Source organism: Emys orbicularis, chromosome 8 (assembly GCF_028017835.1).
Source record: "Emys orbicularis isolate rEmyOrb1 chromosome 8, rEmyOrb1.hap1, whole genome shotgun sequence".
In the NCBI taxonomy this organism is placed as follows: Eukaryota; Metazoa; Chordata; order Testudines; family Emydidae; genus Emys; species Emys orbicularis.
In genome coordinates, this window is record NC_088690.1 from 70,859,034 (window position 1) to 70,872,217 (window position 13,184).

At 48.6% G+C, this 13,184-nt stretch overlaps 1 protein-coding gene across 1 annotated transcript in view; it reads left to right on the forward strand.

Moving 5' to 3' along the window:
- The first annotated feature begins 3,175 nt into the window (after window positions 1–3,175).
- Window positions 3,176–13,184, forward strand: part of OLFML2B (olfactomedin like 2B) — a 116,307-nt gene continuing 106,298 nt past the window's right edge. Inside the window, exons 1-2 of the mRNA XM_065408945.1 lie at window positions 3,176–3,355; window positions 4,849–5,112. Of these exons, the coding sequence (XP_065265017.1) occupies window positions 3,176–3,355; window positions 4,849–5,112 (444 nt within the window). The remainder of the gene's footprint in view (window positions 3,356–4,848; window positions 5,113–13,184) is intronic.

A 13,184-nucleotide genomic window follows, 5' to 3' on the forward strand; every position in this document is an offset into this window, starting at 1 on the left:
GATTGGCTTAAAAAACAGGAAATTTTAAAAAACATCTAGGTTCTGTTTATTTGCCTTCTGGTGTCATAGCCTTTAGGGGCTGTGTTTTGAGGCATTATGGTGCAACCAAGAGGGCTAGAAATGGACTTTTTAAAATGAAAGCTGGGATTCAAGTATATTCCCATGACTCCAGGAGCTGGGGCTTAAAAAAGCCATAAAAAAACAGAAGACATGATAAAACTGCAAGAAGTACCACACAGTGGGGCCTACACCACATGTCCAGCCTCCTGTGTGACACTCACCGTCTGTCATGCCTGCCCACAGGATCGCTTGCAGTTGATTCTCCCAGTCTCTGGGGCTGTTGAGACCTGCTCTGCAGGCAGGGGACTGGCTCTCTCTCCCTCTTCTGAGTGCTCCCACTGCCAGCCAGCCCCACATGTTCGGGGGAGAGACTCAGCTGGCAGTGCAGGGCAGCAGGGACCATCCATAGCACACTAGTAAAGGGTGCTGCCTGCAGTGATCACTTTGGACATTTGCTCCCCTCTGCAGATTGGCTGCTGCCTCCAACTGCTCCAGCTGCCCCACATTCTCCCCTCCCTCCTGCTCCCCCTGCCCGGTCCCCTCCCTCCAGGGCCAGCCTTAGGGAAAATGGTGCCCTCGGTGAACTTGTATTTTGGTGCCTTTGGCCCCCATGAGTGCTGTGCCTCCCCCATTGTCCCTGGCCCTTGTGGGTGCCTCCCATTGTCCTTGGCCCCCATGGGCTCTTCACCCCCCTTCACCCTTAATCCCTGCATCCCCTTTCTGTGATCACATGGGAAACTGACCTGGATGCACAGAGAGACTGGCTGCTCCCCCCTTGAATGCTGCTCCTCTGTGCATGGCTAGGGGGCTCTGAGAGGGAGCAAGGAACATCAGCACTCTCTGCATCCAGGTCACTTTCGCCACCTGGTCTGCGTAAGGGAAGGACAGGAGAACAGCAGTTCCTGATGCTCACCTCACAGAACAGCCCAGGTGGGGAAAGTGACCTGGATATATGGAGCGCTTGATGTTGCTCCTCGCTCCCCGACTCACAGCCCCCTAGGGGGCTGCAGAGGAAGGTTGGGAGGAGGCGAGCAGTATCTGTGTGTCATTGCTCGCTGGCGCGCCCTCCCCCACATTCCTCTGCTGGGAGGAATCAGGGAGAAATCTAGGCATCCCCCCACATAGCACTCCCCTGCCAGGTGTGAGCAGTTTCTGACTACACCAGCAGCACACACCTCTGTCCCCTTGACCATGGCACCTCTGGGTGGTTGCCTGGGTGGCCCACCCCTAAGGCCGGGCCCACCTTCCTCCTTTGTCTCTGACCCTTCCCAACTGATTAACATACATGAAAAACAAACATCCCCTCCAAAAAACCCAGGCACAACAGGATGCTAGTTTGCTCTGCATGGACTGTAACCTTCCCCACCCCAACTTATTGTCTGCCTCGGCTATTCAGGCTGTGAGCGTATGGGGGCAGAGATCACCTCTCATCTTGCATCTGTGCAGCACCTGGCACAAGGGGCCTGGATCTCAGGTGGCCTTTATGTGCTGTTAGTTCTAATACTATTATCTCCTGACATGCTGCTGCACAGTTTCCCCAGAACCCTCCCCACTAATCCAGCATTAACCTCACCAGCACCTCTCCAGAGCTACCCTCAGAAACCTCCCCACCAGCTACCCCTCAGTCGGGCAGGGACAAGCACAGCACTAACCCCCTGACAGATGTAACCCACACACCTTCTGGGTATGCTGCTCTGTCCCCTCTAGTGGCACTGAGACCACTTAGAGACTAACGAGTCTGCTCTATAGCCTTAGCTAAGGGCCATGTGGCTTTTAGCTCATGCATTTAGCTCGAGGTCACTGGTTCGATCCCGCCTGCTGATGACTGGGGTCTGTCTGTGTTACACAGACACTTCCTAGCTACCCACAGCCACACCAGTGCCCACCTACCCCAGCTCTTACACACAGCTCCAGCTCCAGTCAGGTAACCCCCAGCAACCACTTGGCTACCTCCATCGGCCATCCAGAAACCCTGGTTCCCCCACTACGCATACAGCGCCCATCCAGCATCTCACCCACCCAGCAGTCCTTGCCTCCCTCCAGCCCTAAGCAGCCCTTCTAGCTGCCTCCCTCACCTTCCCTGGAGATGGGGGAAATCGCACCCGGAACCCTAAGCTGTGTGAATGCGCTCTGCTGGCGGCCAGCACAGTGCCTGCCACCCCTAAGCTCCTGCACCAGGACCCATACTGTGCCGCAGAGGTTCTCTGGGGCTCCCCCTCCCGCATGGATGCTGTTGTGCCTCCCAAGTCTCTGCCAGAGGGATGGGTGAGAGCTCCCCTCTCCGTTCCCTTCCCCTGGAGCCCGCCCGTTGTCTCTGTCTGTGCAGGGGAGCCATGTGCCAAGCCTGAGGTTAGGGCCTCGGGCACAGCCTCTTGCACCCGCTCTTGCATTAACCCATATAGTCCCTCTCCTCAGCTGTGGCCTGCCTGGTGACTGTCACAGTGCTCAGTGCTAGGCTGGCTGGCACAGCTAGTGTGGGGACCAGCTGCCACTGTCCTGTGGGCGGCTGGGGAGGGGTCCCTGGCTGGACAGAGCATCGATGGGATTGGGGTGGGGTGACAGCCCCAGCCCCTCAGCGCAGGGGAGGGATGGCAATGCCCTCGTGCCCAGGGTGCCCCATCCCTTTGATACAGGGCTCTGGGGAGATGGCACCCCAGTGGGGATGGGCTCACTGCCCTGGGCTCTGCCGAGCGCCCTCTGAACGCTGCCCCAACCTGCCAGCCCCGGAGCACGGCACCTGCCCGAGGTGAACGGGCAGCCACGGGGCGGAGGGGTTCAGACCCTTGGGGCGGGCGCGGGACCCCCAGCTTCCAGGCGCCGGTGCCAACCGCTAGCCCGGTCTGCTCCTCCTCTGTCCCTGCTTCGGCCGAGTGGAGACACAATAGCCAGGCTCCTCCTCCCGCCCCCTGCCCTGCAGCCGAGCCCAGCCAGCCGCCAGCCCGGCGCGCTCTGCCGACACTCGCCAGGGAAGCGCACCCGGCTGCGCAAGCGGAACCCTGCGCCCTCCCCGGGGGGCATGCGCGGCGCGCCCCGGCAGCGGCCCTTGCCGCGCACCTAGCCTGAGAGAGCGCTCGGAGCCGAGATCTCCGCTGAGGCCGCCCTGCCCGCTGCCTCCATGGCTCAGCCCCTGGTGCTGCTGTGCTGCTGCGCTGCGCTCGTGGCTGCGGGCAGGGGCGCCCCCCCGACTGCGACCCCCGCCCGGCCCGGCTCGGCCCGCACCACGCAGCCGGAGGGGGTCCCAGAGGAGGAGCCCTTGCAAAACGAGGCGGACAACCAGGAGAACATCTTATCTCAGGTAACCTTTCTCCCCCAGTGTGCAGAGCCGAGCTGCCCTGGCACCAACCGGGCTTGGGGATCCCTCGCCAGGGAGCTGCGTGCGGGCGTGTCACTCTTCCGGCTCTGCACAAAGGCGCTGGGACTTGGCCCTCTGGTGCCAAGTTTCCCTAAAGGACGCTGGGGCTTTAACCCTTCCAGCCCCGCTTGCTCTAAGGTGAGGCTCCCGGTCAGGCGTGAGGTGGCAAGGCAGCGAGTGGCTAAGGGAGAGCCAAATTCCTGTGGCTTTACGAATCCGAACTGTCTTGTTCTCCCGTTCTGGGAACTGGATTAGTTATTGGAGCTGAGAGCAGGAGAGGTTTATTATTCTGATTATTGCTGCATATAATTAATTGCCAATCTGCATAGTTAATTCCATTCATCCTTTTGTTTATTTGCAACTGCAGCAGAATAATTGTTCCCTGGATACAGATGAACTGCTGTATAGGGAACTGGAGAATCAATTCACAGCTTCTCTGTATCATAAAGAAATGATTGAAAATCAAGAGTATTCCATGTATGCGGTGTTGTAGCCTGTTGGACCTAGGATATTAGACAGAGAAGGTGGGTGAGGTCATATCTTGTATTCTGTTGGTGAGAGAGGCAAACTTTCCAGCTTACACAGAGGTCTTCTTCAGACCAGACCTCCTGGCTGCTCCTGTGGCTGCGTGTTTTATTCGCAAATCAGACCGGAGGAAGAGTTCACTGTAAGCTTCAAAGCTTGTCTCTCTCACCAACAGAAGTTGGTCCAATCAAAGATATTCCCTCCCCCACCTTGTCTCAAGAATAGTGCATCTGGAGTAAAGCAGCAAAGTTCAGGGTGTGTTCTCTGTTAGATTTGGCAGATGTACTGTGCAGTATTATCTATCCTTGGAAATGGCTAATACAGAAGAATATTGAAAACATACTGTCAAGTTATTTTTATATTTCAATTTCATGACTGATTTCTGTGAATGTCTATAAAGAAAACCCGTGGAATTGTAGGAGACTATTAGAAATTATATATTACCAGGAAGTATATGGGTTACTTTTATGCATTATTCCAGACCACGCATTGACTCCCTTAACTCCTAAAACCCACCCACGTAGAGCACCTTGTATGTAGTTGCAAAGAATTCAGTGGATTAACTCTGATAGAATCAGTGTATTTAATATAAATTGTGGTGGCTCTGTCCCTTTGTTTAAATTTTAATTTTGCCAAACCCTTTGTAGATAAGGACTGTTTGGACTTGAGCAGTTTCTTTTCCAATGGTGAAAGGAAATACCCCATCAGAAATCCCTCTTTCCCAAATATCTAAGTAGCAAAAAACCAAGCACTCTCGAAGAAATGTTAGTCAGCAATTTGTGTAAGCAGCAGTGACCTATTTCTGCAAGGTTCAGAGTATCTGAGCCTTTCTCAGAAACTTTACAAAGCAAAGCAAAAGTAAAATCTTATGTTAGGAGCAAACTGATGCATTGTGATTTTTTTGTGATTAGTTGCTAGGTGACTATGACAAGGTGAAAGCAGTGTCTGAAGGCTCCAACTGTCAGTGTAAGTGTCTGGTCAGACCTCTGGGCCGAGGCGCCTGCCAAAGGATTAATGAAGGCGCTTCCAAAGCAGAGGATTTTTACACCGTAGAAACCATCACTTCAGGACCTGATTGCAAGTGTGCCTGCGTGGCTCCACCTTCTGCTCTGAACCCTTGTGAGGGGGACTTCAGGTTGAAGAAGTTGCGGGAAGCAGAGAGCAGTGACTTAAAGGTATCAGTATAGTTCCTTTTCAATGGGAGTGCAAGTTTGCAAAAGACGTTGTGCAGCTGAAACAGGCTTGGCTTGCCCTTTGTAGGTTCAGCCCCGGAAGAAGATCCGTTATAAGGTGTACAAACCTAGATTGATTACCTCAGCTGGCAAAGCTGCTGCTAACACTTTGGTGCCAAGTTTTGGCTGTGATAATGTGCAGGAAGCCTCATCTACACTAGGGAAATTGTTGCCACCAGCTGGCAAGTGTTAAAATATCCACAGACGAAAGAAAGGCAATATTTTCCTGAACACTATGTACAGCATAGCTCCTATCCACAAAGCAGTGATTTGCACTTATTCAGTGTAGAACAGGGGTTCTCAAACTGGGGGTCAGGACCCCTCAGGGGGTCGCGACATTATTACATGGGGGGTCGCGAGCTGTCAGCCTCCACCCCAAACCCTGCTTTGCCTCGAGCATTTATAATGGTGTTAAATATATTAAAAAGTGTTTTAAATTTATAAGGGGGGTCGCACTCAGAGGCTTGCTGTGTGAAAGGAGTCACCAGTACAGAAGTTTGAGAACCACTGGTGTAGAACTACTGCTAACATCAGTGGAAGTCGCACATGCAGACATGAGCAGTGGGTATCTTAGGCCAGGGGACGCTAAGCCTCCCCAAACAGCCAGGTGTGGCCCCACCCATGCTCTGCCCTGAGACCCCGTTCCCGCACTTCCCCCAGGGCCCCACCCACACTGCTCCTCTTCCCCGCCCTTGCTCAGCCTCTCCCCCAAAGCTGGCTGGGGCTAGGGTGGGCGGGCTGGCGGGCTAGGGGTTGGGTGGGCTGGCGGGCTGTCCGGCTGGCCGGTGCATGGGCCAGCCGGCGGTGGCTTGGGGCTCAGGGCTCTGCCGGGGGAGGAGGGGGCAGAAGGGATGGGGTAGGGGAGGGTCCTTGGGCAGAAGGGGCAGAGCTGGGGGCTACCCTCCCTGAACAGGGGGTTCACGCGCCGGCTATGCATGCAGAAGAGTACAGAATATGCAATAGATCTGAAATCTGCAATGTTGAAAAGATATTAACAAGTGGATTGGAGAGGAGAATGTTGCCCTGAAAAGCACAGAGTATCCACAGCAGATGTTGCCTATTCCAGTCTGAAATAAAATCCAGTTAAAAAGAACCGGTTATAAACTTTGCCAACTCATAATAACATCAGTAGTATCATTTAAAACTCTCTTTTTCTGATCTTATTGCACTTTAATTATCTAATACTTTTTTACAAATGTTATCTCTTGGCTGCTCTTCATCTGCATGTTTAATACACAAATCTAGCTTAAATGAGCCATAAAGGAGTGATTTAAATGAACACATCACAGTGGATTTACTCCTAAAGTTGACACTCAATCCTTAAGTCAGGTTGTTTTCTCTGTTTGCTATAGCTCTTGCAATGTGAAATTCTCATTTGCTGCTCTGTGGATTCAGAGAACACAGAATGAGCTGAGCCAAGGATGGCGTGCATATTTGTCACTTGTCATAAAATGCTGAATGGGGTTACTTCACTTTGTTAAACTGCTAGTCCATTTCACTCGATTGGAGGCTAGTGTGACCCTGGCAGATCAGTCTGTAAGGCATTTTGGGTTCCTTTGGGACGAAGGTTACTACAATGTAAATATAAGATTGATATTGCAGTGAACAATCTTGCCGACCTGTAGGGGACAGGCTAGGTGACTTAACAGGTCAATAGGTCTTTCCCATTTCAAATTTTTGTGATTCTACAGTAACATATTAACCCTTTCCTTTCCAAATGACCTAGTGAACAGTTATGAACAAGTCTGGGGACTTAACAGTTGGAAGTGACAGAGGAGGAGAATGACCTGGGGGTATTGGTTACTCACAGGTTGACTATGAACTGCCAATGTGATGCGGCCATGAAAAAGGCTAATGCTGTCCTCCTAGGATGTATCAAGAGAGAGATTTCCAGTTGAGATTGGGAAGTGTTCTTACCACTGAACAAGGCATTGGTGAGACCTCATCTGGTATACTGGGTGCAATTCTGGTTTCATATGTTTAAGAAAGATGAAATCAGACTGGGACAGGTGCAGAGAAGGGCTACTAGGATGATTTGAGAAATTGAAAACCTACCTTATGAGAGGAGACTCAAAGAGCTTGGCTTGATTAGCCTAACCAAACGAAGGCTGAGGGGAGATATGATTGCTCTCTATATATACATAAGAGGGATAAATACCAGGGAGGGAGAGGAGTTATTTAAGTTAAGTCCAATGTTGACACAAGAACAAATGGATATAAACTGGCCATCAAGAAGTTTAGGCTTGAAATAACATGAAGGTTTCTACCCATCAGAGGAATGTGGTTCTGGAACAGTCTCCCAGTGGCGGCAAAAAATCTAACTGGCTTCAAGACTGAGTTTGTGAAGTGTCTGGAGGGGATGGTAATGATGAGACTGCCTACAATGGCATGTAGCTGATCTGTGACTGCTAGTAGCAAATATCTCCAATGGCTGGAGATGGGGCATTGAGTTACTACAGAGAATTCTTTCCCGGGTGTCTGCCTGGTGGGTTTTGCCCACATGCTCAGGATCTAACTAATCGCCATATTTGGGGTCAGGAAGGAATTTTCCCTTGGGTCAGATTGGCAGAGACCCTGGGGGTTTTCACCTTCCTCTGCAGCGTGGGGCACGGGTCATTTGCAGGTTTAAACTAGAGTAAATGGTGGATTCTCTGTAACTTGAAGCCTTTAAACCAGGGTGGATTTGATTTAAAACAACAACGTTATGTATTCTGGATATTTTTCTTCAACAGCAAACATATAATATTTTAACAAAACAAGCATATGAATTTTTGAATTTAGTTAAACATTCAAGTTTTTTAAAATCAGGTTTGCTTTTGTTAAAATTATTTTTACCTAAAATAGTTAAATGAAATATTAAAAAAAAAAAAAAAATTAAATCGACTATGTCAGCCAGGTCAACATGAGAAACTTAAAATATTGGATTCTGCAGCTAGCTTAGTCGTCTTCACCTTCATTTTCCTGTTTGTTCTTAATCTGGAAAAGAAAAACAAGATTTCCTGCTTTTTCAGGTCCCAAACGATTTCTCAGTTTGGAATGAATTAGTCCAAAGGAAGAAAATATTCTTTCTACACCAGCAGAAGAAGCTACTGCTGTTAAAAGTGAGATCATCATTTCAACAGTCTCTGAATCCAAGTGCTTAAGTGACTTCCACCAGTTCACTGGTGTGACTTTCTTTAAAACATCATCAGCAAACATATATTTCACGAATGGTTCATCCTTAGCTCTGAAGTTTATTATAGTTGGCATTATGGAGGGATGATTGCTGGATGTCCATGTCATAGCCAACTCCTCTTCTTCAGCAGTTAAGGTTTGACCCTGGTACCGAGTATTGAGAATATTTGTAAGAAAATGAGCTGGAGATAGTGCTTGTCCCATTCGTTTTTTTAATGCTTGTAATTTAACTCTGTCATTGCATATTTCTCTTTTTAAGATCTCACTCAGTTCCTTCCAAATTTCAACAACGTCAGCAATAAAACAGCTATTTCCCTGCATTTTGTTCAAGGTTACAGAAATAGGCTTCAGGGTACTCAGCATGTGTTCAACATTTCTCTTAAGCCCAATGTTGAGAACTTTGGCTGTGACAGTGCCATCTATTTTTTCATTATTTTGTCCACAAACTGTTATCAGATTAGGCCAGTTCTTGATATAGTGCTCAAAACAGTCCACTACTGAGTTCCATCGCACGTCTTGTGGGAGAGTTGGCTTGGTTCCTCCCACTTTTTTCAGAGCAGCTGCTGCAAAGTGGTTGTTACAGAAGTATTTTGCAATTTCAACAACATTAGCCTTTATTTCTGGAACACTGAAGTCTTTGGCTAGGAGGTGCATCAAATGAACACTGCAACCGTATGTTATTAGCTTGGGACTCTCTTCACTCTCTTCTAAATTTCTTCTCATCTTGGATACATTTGCAGCATTGTCTGTGACTAACCTGCATACTAGACATTTGAATTTTTTTTCACAGTTTGTTATAGCTTTTACTGCTGCTACTTGTAAGCATTCTGCTGTGTGTGCATTTCCTGATGTATTAATTGTTTCTGTAAGGAAAACATTCCCTTCTTCTGTTGTCACACAAGCACATACAACAGGATCATTGTGGACATTGCTCGACCCATCAAGACTCAAGGTAACAATTTCACCCTCTAGACCTTTTGCACACTGCTCAATTTCTCTTTCATACACTTTATCCAGCAATTTGCCTGCGACATCTGCTCTGTTGGGTGGACTGTATCCTGGTCTTAATGACTGAACCATGTTAATGAAGTGTGGGTTCAACTTCTCAATCATACGGAAAGGAGAGTTTGTTGCATAAACAAACCGGGCAACTTTTTCATCAATTACCTCTTTTTGTAATCTGCTGGTTCTTATCACAAATTTATCTATGGTTGTTTCTGGATGATGGAGATTTTTTTTCCTTTTTGCTACAGGTGATATACTGTGGCTATGTGACATACATGATGTGCCTGAAACACTATCATTGGCAGATAACTCTGAAACTATAGAAAATGATGGTGATCTTGAAGGTGGATAGTCTTCAGAATCCTGTATGTTGAGGATGGATTCTCCTAAACAAAATAAGTCAATGCTGTTATTTAATTATTATTACCATACTGCTCATTTAGTATTATTCATTGCATTCACTGACACTCAGTACTACACCTCTACCCCGATATAACGCTGTCCTCGGGAGCCAAAAAAACGTACCGTGTTATAGGTGAAACCACGTTATATCGAACTTGCTTTGATCTGCCGGAGTGCGCAGCCCCGCCCCCTCGGAGCACTACTTTACCGCATTATATCCAAATTCGTGTTATATCGGGTCGCGTTATATCGGGGTAGAGGTGTATTTTAAAGGTGACATTGTAAAAGGAAGATCTGTCTACTTCAGTTATTTATTTTTTATCACAACTGCATCTAAAATGATAGTACCATAGAGTAACAACTATATTTTTTGCTCAAACATGAGAATTCAAGAATAGTCCAGAAGGAAGACAGGCAGTCCTTAAGAAAGAAGTATGAAATAAAAAAGTTTACCAACCTGAAGATCCTGCATGTTCAGACATGTTCCTTTCATCATCTTCAACGCAGCTTCCTCCTGAGAAGGAACACTTCTCTTGATGTTGTTTCATTCGGGCAACCAGGCCTTGCATTTCTTTGTTGCACTGTTTGCATTTTGCATGCATGCCTGTCTTACCCACAGGTAGAGGAACTTCATTAAAATATTCCCAAACTGGGTCTCTTTTACGGCCTGTTGCCATTATAGGTTTTCCCTTCTAGTGAGAGAATGGTATGGTAGATCTCAAATCAATGAAGGCTACACTCAGAAAGACCTCAAGACTTCTGGAATATGCTGCTCAAACAGTTTCACTTTTGTTTCAACTGCCTGTCCCTCCCTTCTCACATTTATCTCCCAATTTCTTCTCCTTGTCCAGATCTATTCCACCCCCAACAATCTTCTATTCATTGAACTTTGTGAAACTTTGCACTTTTAGAGAGAGGTAAGTGATTGACTCTGTGTACACAAATTTGCAGATGGACAATAGGGTTGAGGTCCATTATTTCTCACCTCTATATATTATTTATTTAAAAAGATTTTTGCTGTTAACAAGCATGTTATCTCTGGAGACACAAATCCACAGTTTGAGAACTGCAAAACTAAGCATCTCTGATGGTATCTTCTAGACCAGAGGTGGGCAAACTACGGCAGCCCGTGGGACCCTCTTGCCTGGCCCCTGAGCTCCTGGCCCGGGAGGCTAGTCCCCGGCCCCTCCCCTGCTGTTCCCCTTCCCCTGCAGGCTCAGCGCACCGCGCTGCTGGCACAATGCTCTCGGTGGCTGGGCAGCACAGCTGCAGAGCCGCAGCCTGACCCGGTGCTCTGTGCTGCGCGGTGGCAAGGCTGGCTCCAGCCACAGCTGCGCCGCCAGCCACTGGTGCTCCAGGCAGCGCGGTAAGGGGGCAAGAAGCAGGGGGGGGGCTGGATAGAGGGCAGGGGAGTTTGGGGTGGTGGTCGGGGGCGGGAGTGTGGATAGGGGTCAGGGTGGTCAGAGGGTGGGGAACGGTGGGGTTGAATGGGTGCAGGTGTCCCGGATGGCAGTCAGGAAGCAGGCGGGGGGGTTGGATGGGGCAGTCAGGGGCAGGGGTTCCGGGGGTGGTCAGGGAGAAGGGGTGGGTGGATGGGGCAGAGGTCCCGGGGGGAGGGGGGCACTCAGGAATGACAGGAGGGGTTGGATGGGGGCAGCAGGGGGCAGTCAGCGGTGAGGGTTCCGGGGCCGGTCAGGGGACAGGGAGCGGGGTGTGTGTGGATTGGGCAGTGGTCCTGGGGGGGCTATCAGGGAACCGGGGGGGTTGGATGGGGCAGGAGTCCAGAGGGGGGGCCGTCAGGGGGCAAGAAGCAGGAGGGAGATTCCGAAACCCGATGCGGCCCTCAGGCCAAAAAGTTTGCCCGCCCCGTTCTAGACTGAGCACTGAGTCCCATTGGGTAGATAGAAAGATTAACCTAAATAATCTATACAGAAGCCCCTGGAACCCCCTTAAGATTGGGTCCCTAATCCATGAACTATTGGAACTCATTTACAAAACTTTTCTTAAACATTACATGAATATATTGTCTCATACTATAGAATTAGAATTTATAATCCCTGTTACATTATAGCTCAAAGATATCTCATCATGGATCTTAATTAAAACTATCTAAAGATAGTTTTTTTTCCTCAAAAAGCATTTTATCAAAAAAATCAGATTTAAATAAAAAAAATCCGATTTTTTTGATTTTAAAAAAAGTGTCATTGATTTTTATTCCACGATTTGAGGACTTCAGTAACTCAGCCAGAGGTTAGGGATCTATTACAGGAGGGAAAGGGGGGGTTCTGTGGCCTGCGTTGTCCAGGAGGTCAGACTAGATGATCACGTTGGTCCCTTCTGGCCTTAAAGTCTATGAATCTGTGAGACTTTGCAGCCAATGTCCAATGTCACTGGACCTACAACTTTGCTTACATAGGCCACGGGGACCCCTCTCCAAGGAGCTGTTACTGTGGATGGTGTCAGTGCATAGTTAACAGTACCCAGTGCATGGATAAGCTATATGTTATCCAGCTTTTTGCACAGTACTATGTTTGGTTTTGCACGGTGACTCAGTTCACTGTAATGGCTCCATTACCGTGTTTGCAGTCACAGCTCAGACAAAGTGAGAAGTATGAAATCATTATGATGATAAAAGGCAAACTCACTCTGGGTCTCTTTGTTTATTGTGAATTAGTTTGAGACTCAAGTGACAGACCCAGACATTGAAGTTCTCTTTATCCACAGACATGTTTAACAGCAGTGTGAGCTTCCCGCACAGCATCCACATACAGCAGCCTGTCCCAAGCCCAGCAACGAGGGCCTGCCTCTAGGAGGAGTTCATTCTCCATGGCTAGTTCAGTCCTTGGCCTCTGCTGAGACTCCCCCCAAGGAGGTATTTACAGCCAGTTGTGGCGTGGATACTTGTCATCTAGGAATGGGCTGAGCCCCGCCAGCTCAGTTCAGAAAGATCCATCAACAGGGTTAGCCAAACATTTTTTTTTTGCTGAAGAAATCAAGTTGCAGAAGCTGTGAGAACAGGCTCTCTCTCACAATGGGCGATGCTTCCTGGTGCCAGACAGGCCAGCAATATATAGCCACAGTGCGGAAGCCATGCACTGTAAAGCCTGGCAGGGGGAAGACCTGCACTTCCGATTTTTAAACTTTCGCCATGGGAAATGATCATTGAGTCATAGATTTTAAGTCCAGAAGGAATCACCTAGGCTGACCTCCTGTATATCACAGACCATTACATTTTACCCAGTTACCCTGATACTGAGTCCAATAACTTATATCTTCCAGAAAAGTTGGATTGGCGAATCCCCCACTTCCCTGGAGAGTTTGTTCTAATGGCTAATTTCCCTCCCTGTTAGAAACGTGGGCCTTATTCTCATTGGGATTGGTCTGACTTCAGCTTCCAGCCATTGGTTCTTGTTCTGCCTTTCTCTGCTAGATTA